Source organism: Embiotoca jacksoni, unplaced genomic scaffold (assembly GCF_022577435.1).
Source record: "Embiotoca jacksoni isolate LCO1_2020_lvr unplaced genomic scaffold, fEmbJac1.0.p SCAF_42, whole genome shotgun sequence".
Classification (NCBI taxonomy): domain Eukaryota; kingdom Metazoa; phylum Chordata; class Actinopteri; family Embiotocidae; genus Embiotoca; species Embiotoca jacksoni.
The window spans coordinates 224,508-242,500 of NW_027185395.1; the positions used below are offsets into that span (position 1 = coordinate 224,508).

The window sequence follows — 17,993 nt, forward strand, 5'->3', positions numbered from 1 at the left end:
TATATACAAATCAAGTACAAATATAGAGCAGTTTATACTCCATAATAATCATTTTCGGTTTCCTCCCTTTCATGTACTACAAATACCGTCTAAAATAAACTAAAAATACACAAACTCAGTATAACTTCAAAAAATGAATTTGTCTTTTAATTATAATTAGTGAAAAAAAGATTATCCAGACATTGAACATGTTCAGCATCTATTTAATCTCAACCTACATGTTTATACAAACTGTTATGATAAAATTCATCTGATGAGAGATCAATACATTCATATCTACACAGCATAAATAACCGTACGATCGGTCGTACCAAGTACACTTCCAGCCAGTTTGAACATCGTTAGTGTGAGCAGGGCCGGACACGGACGACTGTACAATTAAAAACAATATCTGTACATTATTGAATGAAAAGCTTCGTCTACAATTTACAATTCACGTGGTTGTCGTAAGGCTTCTGGAGAGCAAAGTCACCTTTTACATCGAGCATCCCGACCCCCCGATCCTCGATGTGGAAGTCCGGTCCGACCATCAACCAGAAACATGATCACACACGGAGACCGTTATTTTAAGGCTGACGCTTTCTGCCTGAGCACTAGTTCAACATTTGTTTTGGTGTTTTTTGTCAAATCAAAAATAATGTTCAATGTTAAACAGGAAAAAAACAACCACAATGAGACAAATCACTGAGAAAACAAAAACAGTCACATTCAACTCTCCTTTAAATGCCATCAAATAAAGCCCTTTAACTTTAAGGCTTTAGTAATGAATTCACGTTAAACTGAACTTATTTGAATGAAACTGATAACAAAGACAACGAATCGACTGCCAAATAATGTGGTTTCATAACTCAAAACAGGTTTTGTATTCGGGTCCATAACTCATGGTCTGATAGAGTATATACCCTTAAAAGGAGCAGTCTGTAATATTTGACTTTATCTTCTCTGCACTCTGTTACATATCTGTAAAACCAGGGAGAAGTGAGAGCGAATATATTTGTCGAGACGGTTGAGGAGATGTTTTGCTTCAGCATCTGTCAGTTTTTACAGGAATGAAATACAGTTGAAACTTTTTAAATGTGACATAGTGTCATGTTTACACTTTGTTTCATGTTTATTGGTCCACCTTCCTACAACTAACGCAGTCTGGTCTCAACAGCTCTGCAGAAAAGCCGGACTTCATCAAGGTTTTAATTAGTCTGTCATCATTTAAAAAAAAGAAACGAGTTGAAGAAAATATTCCAGGACAGTCGTATTAGACTGAACCCGTTTTATCTGGACAGAGTGAATGAAGCAGCGTGCTTCCACTGACTTCACTACATTTGTACTCAGAGCAGATATTTGCTGTGTAAACTTACGTTGGTTAGACTTTTTAAATGTGTTTTCCACTGTGACTTTTAAATTTGTTTGTCAAGTCCTAAGATAATTTGTTTTTCTTCCTTTTAGTTGTTATTCATCTTAAATGGCTAAACATACTGATGCAGGCCATGTTTAACTGAGTTCTACTGCTGAGCAACATTAAAATTAAAGTAGCTCACAGACACTAAATAATATTGCCACCATAACATTTTCCTTGCTATTTTATTTCCTCTAATATTTCAAAACGTGGTGGAAATGAAACTCTACTTGTGGCACTGATAAGTGGTTTCATTCAATCAGATTAATCATCTACTTCACAAAAACATTAAAAAATAAAAATAAAAATGTCAAGCTCAAGTTACCACTTTCAAAGGGGGCTTCTTTAAATAGCTTGTTTTGTATCTTTCTCCACAATTGAGAACTTTTAATACCAAAAGTTTGGTATTTTTTGATGGATGACGTAGTTAAATAAACCATTATCATTACCAACGTCAATGATTACTCCACTAGCTTTTCTCATCTAAATAAATAATGGTTTGTAAAAACACGTTTCCCTACATCTCCTCAAGCTGTTTTTGTTTTTTGTAATTGTAGAAATTAATCAGAGCCGATGGTTTTAAAAAGGTTGAGTAAACATGACAAAAAAACTCACTGTGCCAAATGACTGGTTCAGACATGTGGTAGCTACAGCCGTCATTAACAGACTCCGCCCACTATTTGCAGACGGCAAGATGATTCTGAAGTCTTCTTGGTAGAGCACTACTTTTACCCTCTTGTTCCTGATGTATGATTACAAGGTCACGTTATGAACCTGCAGAGTCCAGAAAAAAAACAACTAACCGCATTTTCCATACAAAACATTGTTCTAATGAACAGAAAGTCCATCTCATTCTGTGCTGCCGTGGCGACGGCACCGTTTTCATTCAGCTGGGTCGGGCTCCCCTTTGTTCGTTTTAATCAGCCAGAGCTCTAAAACAATATGAAATCCCATCCATTTCCCTCTTGGTGTCATTGGCTGGCAGCTAACAACTCCATATTTGAAACTATTATTGTTTAATAATCGTCTGTGATCCTCACAACTGTAACTGTCCATTTTGCCCAAAATGCAAAAGTAAAATATATAAAAATGTAAACCTTGAAATAAAGGATTGCTAAAACAAATGAATTATTGTGATGAAAATGTAGATTTTGGTCAGATATGATATTTTACTGCCCAACAGTGTTACGTGTTGACGATGCGAAGGAGTCTCGGCCGGACACCACAATGACACACCGCTCCAATCTACTCAAGTTGAACATAATAGAGATGGCCCCGCCCCCTCTCGCTGGCCACCTGACCCCTAGTGTTGTAAAGTTGTTACGGGTTCCAAACCGTTGGACCTGCATGACGCTAAGAAGTGAGCCCAGTTGGTGTCAGTTGCTGACGGTGGCCTCAGGGCCGGCGCTGGTCGGGATGCGAGGCATCTTCTTGGCTGGACTGGGGATGTGCTGCAGGAAGAGAACACAGTGAAACGGTCATTTCTAAACCTGCAGGGTCGTCCTTCATATCGTCTGGAATCTCATCTGACGTCACGGTGAGCGTATTGCATCACTTTTTTTTAATTGTACTCTATTAATCCCCGAGGGGAAATTCTTTCGGCACGACCGCGGCGCCAACCAACCTGAGGTGCATGTTTTTGGATGATGGGAGGAAGCCGGAGAACCCGGAGAGAACCCACGCAAGCACAGGGAGAACATGCAAACTCCGCACAGAAAGGCCCAGGACCGGATTTGAACCTGGAACCTTTTTGCTGTGAGGTGACAATGCTAACCACTGCACCACCGTGCCGCCCTTAACTTCCTGTCGACAAACATTGTGACTAGTGTTACTTCTGTTATTTCAGCTTCTCTTCCTGAATTCTACGTATCTTAACTCTATCTATATATATATACGTATCTAAATCTCTATCTATATATATCTATATATATATACGTATCTAAATCTCTATCTATATATATATCTATACGTATCTAAATCTCTATCTATATATATCTATATATCTATACGTATCTAAATCTCTATCTATATATATCTATATATATATACGTATCTAAATCTCTATCTATATATATCTATATATATATACGTATCTAAATCTCTATCTATATATATATCTATATATATATACGTATCTAAATCTCTATCTATCTATATATATACGTATCTAAATCTCTCCACTTCTTCTAATCTCCAGTTAAAACTCACGTTTGCTCTTCTTGAACAATTCTGCTGTTAAATCTTTGACCAACGTTCACTAACTTGGTGTTTTGGTGCTGTTAGCTTAGCAGTTAGCAACGTCTTCCCTCTCTCCCTCCTCCTCTTCTGGTTTTTCCTGCTGTGACATGTTTAGTTACAACCCTGCTTCCTTTGATGAGGAGGAGGAGGAGGAGTGTAGGTAGGGCTCTGGAGGCCAGGGTCACCGAGGAGGAGGAGGAGGAGGAGTGTAGTTAGGGCTCTGGAGGGTCACAGAATTAGAATCACTGCTGTGCACCATGCTACACAACCAGATAGCAGTAGGAGCTCCTCAGGGAGGAGGAGGGGGGGGGGGGACAGCTGTCCAGGATACAGGTTTAGTTAGCCGGTCCCCCGCAGCACCCGAACAGCCAGGGGACAGTACGAAGGAGACATCGTCCCAAGAAGAAGCCCACGGTTCACCACCGACCTTCACGTCTCCAACTGATGTTCCACATTCTGTGAAACACCTGCTGAGAAACCAACTCTGGTTATTGGAGACTCTATTTAACATGAAGTTAGTGAAACCAGGGGACAGAGACAGATGTCTTCCAGGGGACGGAGTCAGATGTCTTCCCGGGCCCAGAGTTAGATGTCTTCCCGGGCCCAGAGTCAGATGTCTTCCCGGGGCCAGAGTCAGATGTCTTCCAGGGGACAGAGTCAGATGTCTTCCCAAGGACAGAGTCAGATGTCTTCCCAAGGACAGAGTCAGATGTCTTCCCAAGGACAGAGTCAGATGTCTTCCCGGGGACAGAGACCGATGTCTTCCCGGGGACAGAGCTGACGACATTGAATCAAACCTGAAACTGCTGACTAAGGCGAATCATAAATCCAGTTACTGTTATTAACGTCGGCAGTAACGACACCCGGTTACACCAATCAGAGGTCACTAAAGTTCATCTTGAATCGGTGTCCAACTTTTCAAAAACAATGTGGGACTCCGTAGTTTTCTCTGGACTCCTTCCTAACCGGACCAGTGATGATATGTTTAGCCGTACGTTTTCACTTCACCGCTGGTTGTCGAGGTGATGTCCCGCTAACAACGTGGGCTTCATTAACAACTGGAATACTTTCTGGGGAAAACCTGGTCTGATCCGGAGAGACGGCATCCATCCTACTTTGGATGGTGCAGCTCTTCTTTCTAGAAACATGGCCATGTCTCTTAACAGCCCTAAAACCTGACATCCAGGGTTGAGGTCAGGACGCAGAGCTGCAGTCTTACAGCTCCTCTGCAGCTTCTTTAGAGCTGTCACTCACCCAAAACCTTCAACATCCTGTAGAGGTTGTGTCTGTACCCAGACCACATATATTTAAAACACTCAAGAAAAGATGTATCAATAAAAATTGATCTTACCAAATTAATGGATCAAAAAAATCTGACAATTAAAAGCGGACTATTAAATATCAGATCTCTCTGGTCTAAATCTCTGTTAGTAAATGACTTGATAACTGATCATCAGATTGATTTACTCTGTCTCACAGAGACCTGGCTGCAACAGGAAGAATATGTTAGGATTAATGAAGCAACTCCTCCCAGTCATATTCATTATCATATTCCTAGAGATTCAGGAGGAGGAGGAGGATGAGGAGGAGGGGCAGAAATCTTCCACTCAAGTTTATCAATTAATCCAAAGCCTAAACTTAGTTCTAAATCATTTGAGAGTCTGACTCTTGGTCTCTCACCCAAACTGGAAAGCAGAGAAACAGATTGTATTGTTGTTGTTTATCTCCCACCTGGTCCTTATTCAGAGTTTCTAACTGAATTCTGACTTTTGATCAGATTTAGTGCTGAGTTCAGATAAAGTGATGATAGTGGGAGACTTTAACATTCATGTTGACGTGGACAACGACAGCCTCAGTTATACTTTCAGCTCATTATTAGATTCTATAGGCTTTTATCAGAATGTAAATAAACCCTGTCACCGTGGTAACCACACCCTCCATCTGGTTCTGTCGTATGGGATGGAAACTGAAAATTTAATAGTATTTCCTCCAAACCCTGTTTTGTCGGACCACTTCTTATTAACATCTGAAGTTACAATAATGGACGACACAGCATGTGGGAATAAATCCCACGACAGTAGATGTCTGTCAGATGATGTCGTGGTCAAGTTTAAGGAAGCAGTTACATGCTTTAAAATTATCTTGATGACTTACAAAGCTCTACATGACCAGGCTCCATCATATCGTAGAGATCTTATAGAACCATATAATCCCAGCAGAGCACTTCTCTCTCAGTACGCTGGTCTACTTGTGGTTCCTAGAGTTTCCAGAAGTAGAATGGGAGGAGGAGCTTCAGTTTTCAGGCTCCTCCCCTGTGGAACCAGCTCCCAGTTTGTGTTGGAGGGGCAGAAACCCTCTCTAGCTTTAAGATTAGACTCAAAACGTTCCTTCTTGATAAAGCCTATAGTTAGGGCTGGCTCAGGTAGACCTGAACCAACCCTTAGTTATGCTGTTATAGGCCGAGGCTGCTGGAGGACCTCGTTACATGCTGAGCTTCTTTTCTTTCCTCCTACTCTTTAACTGACTCATACCTCACCATCTTCTTCTCTCCCATAGTTTCTTCTTATTGTCTGTTGTTTCCATTCAGTTCCTTCACTCGTGTAGTTTCTCTTCTTTCTTTTCCAGATGTCCCGTCATGGAGCTGCATGTCTCTGCTCTGTGATTGTCGTCTCCACCAACAGTTCTTCTCTTCTATCTCTATGCTGTCCTTTTCTCTCTCTGCTCTCCTCTCACCCCAACCGGTCGAGGCAGATGCTCCGCCCACCTCTGATCCTGGTTCTGTTAACAGATGCTCCGCCCACCTCTGATCCTGGTTCTGTTAACAGATGCTCCGCCCACCTCTGAACCCGGTTCTGTTAACAGATGCTCCGCCCACCTCTGATCCTGGTTCTGTTAACAGATGCTCCGCCCACCTCTGATCCTGGTTCTGTTAACAGATGCTCCGCCCACCTCTGATCCTGGTTCTGTTGGAGGTTTCTTCCTGTTAAAGAGAGTTTTTCTTCCCTCTGTTGGAGGTTTTTCTCCCTTAAAGAGGAGTTTTTTCCCTCATAGATTATGTGGGAATTGTTGAATTGTTGGATTATTGGTTTCTCTGTATAATATTGTAAGTATTGTTGCTGTAAAGACTTTAATGTGTTAAGTGCCATGAAATAACCTGTGTTGTGATTTGGTGCTCTATAAATAAAGTTGAATTGAATTGAATTGAATATCTGGAGGGCTCAGGTGCTGTGGTAATAGTGAGGGGTGGTCACCTGATTAAAAATTATTTTTCACATCATTTTGGACAAATATCGTTCTAATATGTTCCACGTATCTGGAACAAAGTCCCAGAAAGCTGCAGGTCTACTGAGATTGTCAGATCCTTTAAATCAGGACTGAAGACTTTCTTAATGTTTTAATCGCTGTTTTTAATTGTTTTTAAATGTTTTGATGCTTTTATGTGAAGCACTTTGAATTGCCTTGTTGTTGAAATGTGATGTACAAATAAACTCACCTTGCTAATATCTATTGTAAAAATTCACTGTGTGCAAAAAAAACATAGCAATCACAAAAACATTGGTAAAACAAGGCTTTTAGGGAGAATTATGTTTGAGCAGTTTTCTCATTGTCCCATAGTGAGTCTGTATCCAGCTGTAGAGACGAGTACAGGATCTCATTCATCCTCTTATCACTCCAGTTCTTTATCAACACTGAAAATGCACACTGGCATTTTAACACTGCCTTTCTAATGGATTTAATTTAAATGAAAAACCTGCATTTTCTTTCAGATCAAGAAAATCCAAATCTGCGTCTTCTCGTATTGATGGACTTTCTGATGGCCTTCTGTAAATCTTTATGGATTTATAGGTGTTTTAAATGTCATCCATGAGTTATAATGAGATTTTTTTAATAAGAAAACCAAAAGGTGAGCTTCAGGATATTAACAACCCCCTTTTTCCTACTCATTTCCAGTCATTGGTAAATGTAAAAGGCGAGGTCATTGACACTCAACACTTCCTAATTCAAAGCTCTCTGGCAGCTCGTGGTAGAAATGCTTTCTCTTTTGAGTTTTTGAAGTGAAACGTTCTCCAGATGTTCCCAACAGAATGATTCTGGAGCTCCTGATCTTTGCTGCTCTCGAGACCCGGCGGGCAACGATGGCCGTTTACAAGCTGAACAAATCACGATCTCTGGCTGAACTACTGGCTGGTTGAGATGCATTGCTGATGTATAACTGACTGGTCATCATCACTAAATGAAAAAGAAATGTCCATAATAAGGAATTTCCAAGTTAGAGCCATTAGGACTAATTCCACCGGTCCTCCATGTTAATGTTTATCCATAATTCTGTGACGTGACTCATGTCTCCAAGTGGACTCCAATATGCAACACGCTTTGTGATACACTACATTTACAAATATAGAGGCTGTGAATGAGTAACTTTGATCTACATTAAACGTAGAAACGGCGTCTTCCTGAAGTACCTCCGTGATGCTGGAGTGAACGCGCTCCGGCTCCGCGGCCAGCTCGTCATCCAGAGGTTTACGGGCGTATTCTCTGCGGTGTTTGTCATCCACTCGGGTCAAGTACCACGTCCCCGGGAACAGTTCGTCCACGGAGCCTCGAGGGACATAGCTGGCTGGTTTGAACAGATTGGGGGGGAAAAAAAGATCCCATATGATTCTAAATATCAGCTATTTGTGAAATGAACTCATTGAATGGCGAAACAGTTTTAGCCAGTTGAGTGTTCGTGAGTGAAAAAGAACTCTTTGGGAGCTCAATACTGGACAAGACAAAGTTTTGGGGTTCTTTAACATACTAAGTATTGGGACATCCTAAATACTATGTTAGTATGGATACTGGAACGCAGGGCCTATCTTTTTATATTCATGTGTGTGTGTGTGTGTGTGTGTGTGTGTGTGAGAATAGTCAATTAAAAATCCAATAGTTCCAAGCGAATTTCGAATATCGGTTTGTCTTGAAATGTTCATCCCTGTCGCTAACACTGACCTGTCTGACTAAAGGTCCAAATCATGTTGTAAAGTGCTGGTGTGTCTTCTCTGTGTTGAAATGTGTTGAACACTAAGAGACAATAAAGCACCAATCAGGGAGTTTGTGATCGTTTTACTTCCTGTCTCACTTCCAATTAAAATGTCTGCCTTTACGATCAGACATGATTAGCAGGAAAAGCACGGTCATACCCAAGTGGTGCGTCTCCTCTCTCAGCTTCATGTTCTCAGAGAACACAGCCGGCGAGACCTTCGTCCTCGAGTCCAGTCGGACCTTCAGGTCGGACAAGCTGGACACCAGTTTGTCCAGAGCAGATCCTGACACACAAAAATCAACAAAATTTAGAAACTATTTGTTTACAAAATTGATAGCAGTTCAGCATTGTTGTTCCTGGACAGCTGGACTGAGCAGAACTTACCGGGCGTGTGGTCCTGTGTGACCCTGAGAGAAAACAGAGTGGCAGCGAATCCTGAGCCATAGGAGAAAACGCCGATCCGCTGACCTGCTATCTGAGCAGGTGTTCGTCTACAACACAGGAAGGAAACACGTTTTAACCCTCTGAAACATCACCAGACACTCACTTGTTTGAAGCCTTTTGAATGAAGCATGCCAGGATGTTAATCTATGTGATCTGGATCTGTTCTTTATGTGTTGATCAGGATGTTAATCTATGTGATCTGGATCTGTTCTGTGTGTGTTGATCAGGATGTTAATCTATGTGATCTGGATCTGTTCTTTATGTGTTGATCAGGATGTTAATCTATGTGATCTGGATCTGTTCTTTATGTGTTGATCAGGATGTTAATCTATGTGATCTGGATCTATTCTCTATGTGTTGATCAGGATGTTAATCTATGTGATCTGGATCTGTTCTCTGTGTTGATCAGGATGTTAATCTATGTGATCTGGATCTGTTCTCGCTGTTGATCAGGATGTTAATCTATGTGACCTGGATCTGTTGTGAATGTGTTTTACTGCTAGCAGCTTCGTTCTCTTGAAGAACCATTGGATTGTGACATCACAGATGGGATCACACTCCATTTTATTTCAACCTTTTTAACGAGTCAATATTTTATAAGCGAGGAAGCCACCGAAGTCACATGATTCAGCCGCATTTAAAACAGCCACAGTATTGATGCTTTTTTTTTTTTTTTTTTTTCCCAATTGTAGTTTAAGGATTTTATTTATAGATGCTGAGATCCAATCACAACCTGAACACACATCCTGAATAGCTGACATACAATTGTTGTTGTTTTGAATTATTTTAATACTGAATTTTCCAGGTAAGATGGTAACGGCTTTGACTTCCTGCCTCTCAAGCTCATGTTTGAAAAGAATTCTTATAATGTAATATATCAAATGAATGAATGAAAGTCAGACAAGACGTAGGAGGTTGCCACATACTGTCCGAGGAGTGAAGCCATGCAGCCGTAGACGGAGGGAGTGTACATGTTCCCGTTCTGGTTGGAGATGAGCAGCGAGGCTTTGGTCTTCCTCTCAAACAGGTCGGCGCTGGCCTTGAGGAAAGCTTTCTCCACATCGCGGTCGAAGTAGGTCTCTTCCAGCTGAGCGTCTCTGCCGAGGAAACAGACACACAATGAGGCCAAGCGTTTGTTTCCTGTGTTCTTACAGAATAAGAGTTGTGCTTTGATACATTTCAAGAAGTCTTGTTGAGTTCAGTCAGCAAAAAATATAAGATGAGGTTGACCAAAAGTCTAAAATTAACAGGACGAGGACTTCAATGGAGGACATGAAGGACTTTATACTTTGCTCTGAATCATGTGGTGTAACAGCTTTGTTATGTCTTGAGGGAGAGAGGAGGAGCGCTTGTTTTGATGCAGCTGAGGTCCCGAATGAAAAATGAGCCAGAATCATTCAGAGGCACCTAATAAGGTTTCAGTTTTAATTAATTTAACAATTGTGCAGCACACAGAGAACCTTTAGAATATATATGAAATGTTGTCCTTATTGTTTTTTGTTTTTTTTTATTAAGAACATTAATGAAGAGGTCTGATTTTATGAAAAGATGCAAGTACTGCGCTGCATTAGTGTTGAGCGTACCTGAAGGAGTCGAGGCCGGTGAACGGCCCCGTCTCCGTGTTGGGGTTGGGATGAACCAGGAAATCGTTCAGCATCAGTCGAGCTAATGACTTCTGTACCAGCTTGCAGTAAGGAGAGTGGAAGACCAAGAAGCCAAAGTCCTCCAGACTGAAGCGCTTCTCTGAACCCTCTGTCAGAAACAGAAGAATTAAACCATATAAAAAAAGTTTCCTGTATTAATTGCCGTCTCTGTCTGATCTGAAGACGTTCTGCGCCACAAGGCTCCATTTAAAGTGCAGAGAGAACCGTTCCTTCATTTATCGACTCTTATATTCACACCTCAGCACACCAAAAGTTCACATCAAGGTCACCAACATGCTGATGCAGCAAGCAGCCGACGTGCCTTCATGAAAACACGAGGACAAAGGCAAGTTTTGCTTATGAGTGGTTTTATAATCCATCTTTAATACTTCATGTTCTCAGATATTCTGCATGTTAACACTCATCTTATTAGACTGCTGTATAGACAGTGAACTCAAGTACACGTCTTAGCAAGCAGGCAACATCCTAAACCCTCTTAACTAATTAGGCTCTTACCCGACCAGTTCCCCAGATATACCAACCTGACAGCTCCGACTGGGCTTTAACCACATTATGAGGGATCCCATTTGGATTCTTTGGTTCAAAAATCATCAATAAATAAGGTTTACAATCATCAAAGGGGAACCGTCTCTCTGCTGCACTGCTGAATCAAATGAAACACTATAAATGAGCCTTTTTCCCTTCAGATTGAGTGCAAGTTACATAAAATGCTGCAGAAAAGCTTGATCATTTGCATCGCACGGTCAATGTCAGCCGTAATATTCATTTCAGTTCAATTTCATAGCTCCAAATCACAACCCAGGTTATTTGAGGGTACTTAACACGGTGAAGTATTGTAGCAGCTGCTCTCATGGTGTTGTTGTTCTAACAGAACCTTCCATCTGGGTTAGCAGGTGTAACATGGAGCAGTAATGAGACTAAATGCATCATCCTTATAGGTTGTGTATCCAAAACCCATTTTTCTTGTCCAGATGTTAAGTCCAAACATTACAGAGATACAGCTGCACAAGATAAGGAGCAGATTTGGGCTCATAACGTTCTCGCCAATGTAGAGCAACTCAAATATTGACGGGATCGTGTTAAACCCACCTCTTTGCCACTGTGCGTGAATCTTGTTGCGATAGACGGAGTAGCAGCGGTCCAAAGCACTCAGGTAGCACTCTATGGACAGCTTCCCGTCCACCACCGGGTACTCAGACACCAGGTCGGGCTTGTAGAAGTCGTACGCATGCTGCATGTGTGTTCCCCGCAGACCTGCAAGTCCAAAACATCTCGTCACCAATTCCGTTTTTTTTTTTACGGTCACCTACAAGCCTGCTGTTAAAGAGCTCTCCCTGAACGACCGGCTCGTTTTGGGCCTTTAGATGTCCACTTTAACTACTACACGCATGCGTGCGCACACACACACTAACGCATATATCCAGAAGAACACAAAAAAAATACAAACTTAAAAAGATGGCAGATAGGACCAAGAAAATGGATACAGACCAGCTGAGAAGATCAAAGCTAACACGGTAAATCTCAGGAGAGCGCTCGTTGGTTTCCCAAAGTACCTAGAATCAATGATCAGCTGGTCTGACACCACTGATCAGCTGGTTAGGATGCGGTCCTGAGATCCCACCCCCAAAGCAGCTTAACATCCATTCACATCATAACTCATGTGACTCGAATGATGGCCAACGATTCTTACGCAACCTCAGTCACATCTCAAAGAGATTAAAAAACTGAATCTCCACACCAGATGGTTACAACATTTGCAAGAAGCTCAAGCAGGTCCAGAGACCTGTGCTGTGTTCCAGATGTTCTACTAGTGTTCCACATGTTCTATTAGTGTTCTACTGGTGTTCCACATGTTCTACTAGTGTTCCACTAGTGTTCTACTAGTGTTCCACATGTTCTACTAGTGTTCCATGTCCACTGGGACGGTACATGAAAGTATCATATACAAACACACAAATGTACCCAGGTGATTTGTGACATTACACAACACTGATTAAATGAAAGAAAAAAAAATAGGTTATTTACTGAATCTCAATTCATTAGACACACACACACACACACACACACACACACACACACACACACACACACACACACACACACACACACACCGAAGCCAACAAGGACTCCTTATGTTACTGAAAGTGAAATCTTATCACAAGTGAAATTTTGTTTAATCTGCCAAACTCATCAAATGTAACTTCCATCAGTTCACAGTCAGTCAGTGTGTGTGTGTGTGTGTGTGTGTGTGTGTGTGTGTGTGTGTGTGTGTGTGTGTGTGTGTGTGTGTGTGTGTGTGTGTGTGTGTGACTCAGCTAAATATTTGCCTTTTCAAAATAAAATACCCTGTTTATCCCAAAAACAAAATCTGCTCTGCTGTATTAAAAAAAAAAAAAAAAAGACATCTAAATAACATTATTTTTAAAGAAATATAATTATAGTAACATCGCCTCAGGCTCTAATGATGGTAGTCGTAATATTATAAGCCTATTCATCTAAGCATTCACCCGATCTGTGGTTTTTGGCCACCTCCAGCTGTGTTGCTTCATGCTGGATTATGCGTTTAAACTTCTTTGTACTTTTCTCATATTATAATTTGCTCTTCGTCCATCCTGCAAACGCCGTGTCTTCTATTTGAACACGCACATACAGTAGCACTATTGAGAAACCCTAGTTTGACTTGACAAAGTTGAGGACCATTGTCATGACACCACTTACTGTGATTGAGTTAAGTAAGATAATGGAAAGATATCCTGAGTACATTGAACACTGCTTCGTAGTAGAGGCCCCTGGTGATTTTGGATAAAAACTGGGCACAAGAAAAAAGTTAGCAGTTAACTGACCTCTTTCAAAGGCCAGAGGAGCATTCGGTCCGACAAGCATGGCCACCGCACCGGCGCCCCCAGTGGGCCGGGCACTTCCTCGGGCGTAGACAGCGATGTCCCCTGCTACCACCAAAGCATAACGCCCTGCAGAGGAAACACGGGAAGGGTAAGAGCAAGAAATATACCAATGTCTTCTCTACAAGGAAATCACCAGAATAGTGGCACTAACTTCATACAACACACAAAAAGTAATTGTCCAGAGTCATTAGCTGCAATAAATAGGGATGATTTTCTGCTAAAAGATATGATCTGGTCAGTCGGTCTTCAGCAGCCAACAGTATGAGACATGTTGGAACAAAACTGAGTGAAAGCTTTTTCCCTCCTCTGCTAAAATGACCAGTTCAAACTGCAACTAGTGCTCATTTAGCAAATCTCTAATACTGCATGTTGTATATGTGCAGCTCCTGGAGATGGAAACAAGGAGTTGGAAGATCCAGGAAGACCAACAGCAAACAATCAGGCATGAAGCACATGGGACAACAGTTAACAAAATCACATCACATCGCAGGACAGGAATAAATTAATGTGTATAAAAACATTTTTACAATCATAAATAAACATGTAAAATGAAATATTTGTATCAAGTAAAGAAATTAATTTACAAATTTCCTTGAGTTGGATTTTTAATTGATTGATCGAACTACATAAAACTGAGTGATAACAGCTTACCAAATTTATCAAGCAAAAATTTCAACCAGTCTCCGGTTCCATTATCTAAAATGTTTAGATTTGCTTGTTTTTAATTTGGTTCATATTATGTTGACTTGCATATTTGTGGGTTTGAAGATGTCACCTTTGACTGTGGAAACTGAGATAGACATTTGTTGTAATTATCAAATAATTCATAAACTAAGCGATGAATTGATTAATGGGGAACAGACACGTTTGTTTCCTCACCATCCCACGAGCTGGACTCCACCCAGTTGACGGCGTTGAAGAGTGCAGCCGTGCCGCCGTAGCAGGCGTTGGTGGTGTCGATGCCCTCCACGTCCGTGTTGCCGGAGTCCTCGAACAGCTGCATGACGACCGTTTTGACCGACTTGGACTTGTCGATGATGGTCTCCGTGCCGACCTCCAGCCGGCCGATGCTGTCGTAGGACAAAGCGTTCCTCTCCATCAGCCTCTGGACCACGGTCAGGCACAGGGAGTTGATGTCCTCGCGGTCCGAGCAGAAGCCCATGCGAGCTTGTCCGAGGCCGACGGTGTATTTACCGGCCGCCGCGCCGTCGAACTGCTCCAGCTCGGCCTGGTCCACGTACTGGGACGGGAAGTACAGCTCCATGGCAATGACACCCACGTCTTTGGGCCATGGGCCCAAGCAACTCATTTGGGCTGAGCCAGGCATCCTAAAACAGGGTCAAAACAAAAGGCTTCCATGTTCAGCGTTATAATAACATGGCAAGAAATGTCATGTGAGCCCAAAATACAATTTTCAAAATGTCAACAAGTTAATTAATTGACTCCTAATGTCTGAACGGGGTGAATAAAAAAAGAGATGATGCAGTCATTGCAAGCACAAAACTTAAACCCAGCAAATAGCATTGAGTAGGTCAAAGGTCATCCCATTTACTCTGAGGAATACTAACCACTATTTTCATCCATCCAACCAGTTAATATTACACATAATCGCAGAGCACGTGCCATTACACCTGCAAATAGTACACAAATTAAACGTTATTTATACTGACGATATCCACCAGCTAGGTAGCATTGCTAAGCTAAGACAGAAAGCACTGCAATAACACTTCACTGCATCGGATTACCTGTTTGGGCTCCACTTAAACTCTTGCTGTGTATTTTAAGAAGTCTGACCTGCACGTGTCACTGTTGACAACAAAGGTGGCTCTAAAGTTAGCTGCTTAAGCAGGTGTAAGCAGGACCTTTGTAGAGCTAACGTGGGGCTAGGTTAGCTTCATAATGCTGTTATATTGGTTATAACACGGATCACAAAATCTCAGTAAAAAAAGCTGCATAAAACGTGTTGTTTTTGGAGAGAGGCACCGAGATAAAGGAGGAGAAACAACACCGGGGTTTCCAAAAGGGGATTGAAGCAGTTTATGACGGAAGGCTGAAGATGCTGTCACAGAAAAGGACAATAATGTCTAAAAAGATCAAATAAAATCTCAATCTGATGGATCATAAAACGGAATTCAAGATCGTCTTGAGACTAGTTCCTCTCCGGAACTAAATAGCTGCCGGACCGCGTTCAACTCATCCGGCGGCTGTTTCAGTACGAACTGGGTCGTAAACGAGAAACCCAACATATTATTTTAATTGTTCAACATTCGACACAAACACCCCGAAATATCAGGCTTCTGTTCACGAATGACATCAAAACTAAACATTTATTCATTATGAAACAAGAGATACGAGTTTTCTACGGTACTTTCACCCGAAGCTGCAGAACGATTATAAACGGATATAAATAGATATAAATGAATATAAACGGATATGAATAGATATAAATAGATATAAATGAATATAAACGGATATAAACATGTTACCTGTGTGTGAATCAGCCCCGCGGAAAGCAAAGTTACCGGAACGACGTTGTTTGTGTGCCGCTCGGTGATCTTGCGCTGCACGGACGGTTTATTTATATACTCCGACGAGAGGGCGGAAGCGTCACGCCGCAGCACCTGCTTCATCTCCCAATCACATCTCCCAAAACACCCCTGCGGAAGTAGGAAGCCCCTGCCGACTTCTGGGCCAATCGGAGATGAGAAGTTACAACCACGCGCCAGACCTGTGTTGTCTTTGTCCAATGGCGTGGCAGGTACGATGTCTGGTGAGAGAGAAGGAGCCAATCCGAGCTGAAAAGTAATTCCTGGCGCGGTTGACACATTCAGTGGGCAGCGCTCGTGCACAGCAGGAGAACGTCCCCTGAACGGCGCCGCCGGCCCGGTCGGTGCCGTCTGCACCGGCAGGACAACCCGGTTGTTTCTCTTCGGTAAAGACCACCGGTGCTCAGACTACAGACACACACTACTGTGATACACATCATGAAGAAAACATTCATTGATAAAGACGAATTAGCGTAAATCCTGTTAATTCTCCCCATTTACTAAGTATTAATAATAAAATAATAAACTCACTGTAGAATGTAAAATGTTATACTGTTATATGGGCTTTATACAATATAATTCTGATGAATTTATGTATATACAGCATAGCCGCTGTCACAAGGACAGATACAGGAGATCATTCCAGATACAGGAGATCATTCCAGATACAGGAGATCATTCCAGATACAGGAGATCATTCCAGATACAGGAGATCATTCCTGATACAGGAGATCATTCCTGATACTGGAGATCATTCCTGATACCGGAGATCATTCCTGATACAGGAGATCATTCCTGATAGAGGAGATCATTCCAGATACAGGAGATCATTCCTGATACAGGAGATCATTCCAGATACAGGAGATCATTCCTGATACAGGAGATCATTCCAGATACAGGAGATCATTCTAGATACAGGAGATCATTCCTGATACAGGAGATCATTCTAGATACTGGAGATCATTCCAGATACAGGAGATCATTCCTGATACAGGAGATCATTCCAGATACAGGAGATCATTCCTGATACAGGAGATCATTCCTGATAGAGGAGATCATTCCAGATACCGGAGATCATTCCTGATACAGGAGATCATTCCTGATAGAGGAGATCATTCCAGATACAGGAGATCATTCCAGATACAGGAGATCATTCCTGATACAGGAGATCATTCCAGATACAGGAGATCATTCCTGATACAGGAGATCATTCCTGATACAGGAGATCATTCCTGATACTGGAGATCATTCCTGATACAGGAGATCATTCCAGATACAGGAGATCATTCCTGATACAGGAGATCATTCTAGATACAGGAGATCATTCCTGATACAGGAGATCATTCTAGATACTGGAGATCATTCCTGATACAGGAGATCATTCCTGATACTGGAGATCATTCCTGATACAGGAGATCATTCCAGATACAGGAGATCAGGAGATCATTCCAGATACAGGAGATCATTCCTGATAGAGGAGATCATTCCTGATACTGGAGATCATTCCTGATACTGGAGATCATTCCTGATACAGGAGATCATTCCAGATACAGGAGATCATTCCTGATAGAGGAGATCATTCCAGATACAGGAGATCATTCCTGATAGAGGAGATCATTCCAGATACAGGAGATCATTCCTGATACAGGAGATCATTCCAGATACAGGAGATCATTCCTGATACTGGAGATCATTCCTGATACAGGAGATCATTCCTGATAGAGGAGATCATTCCAGATACAGGAGATCATTCCTGATACAGGAGATCATTCCAGATACAGG

The 17,993-nt window shown here is 41.8% G+C and overlaps 1 protein-coding gene across 1 annotated transcript; it reads right to left on the reverse strand.

The window, feature by feature from the left end:
* Nucleotides 1-187: 187 nt before the first annotated feature.
* hmgcs1 (3-hydroxy-3-methylglutaryl-CoA synthase 1 (soluble)) lies at nucleotides 188-16,242 on the reverse strand. Its single transcript, XM_069168936.1, has 10 exons — nucleotides 16,152-16,242; nucleotides 14,545-14,993; nucleotides 13,606-13,731; nucleotides 11,852-12,016; nucleotides 10,682-10,850; nucleotides 10,025-10,195; nucleotides 9,039-9,145; nucleotides 8,812-8,937; nucleotides 8,095-8,249; nucleotides 188-2,844 (listed from the first exon to the last, which is right to left on the reverse strand). The coding sequence occupies exons 2-10, from the start codon at nucleotides 14,990-14,992 to the stop codon at nucleotides 2,770-2,772; spliced, it is 1,542 nt and encodes a 513-aa protein (XP_069025037.1). The 5' UTR covers nucleotide 14,993; nucleotides 16,152-16,242; the 3' UTR covers nucleotides 188-2,769.
* Between the last annotated feature and the right edge of the window lie 1,751 nt (nucleotides 16,243-17,993).

Bases quoted from the DNA above. Each gene is read 5' to 3' on its own strand.
- hmgcs1 (XM_069168936.1), bottom strand. From the start codon at position 14,992: ATGCCTGGCTCAGCCCAAATGAGTTGCTTGGGCCCATGGCCCAAAGAC. The intron at 9,146-10,024 runs GTATGTGGCAAC...CCTGTGTTGTAG, and splicing joins ATGGCTTCACTCCTCGGACA to ACGAACACCTGCTCAGATAG. The intron at 8,938-9,038 runs GTAAGTTCTGCT...TTTGTGTGTCAG, and splicing joins CACACAGGACCACACGCCCG to GATCTGCTCTGGACAAACTG.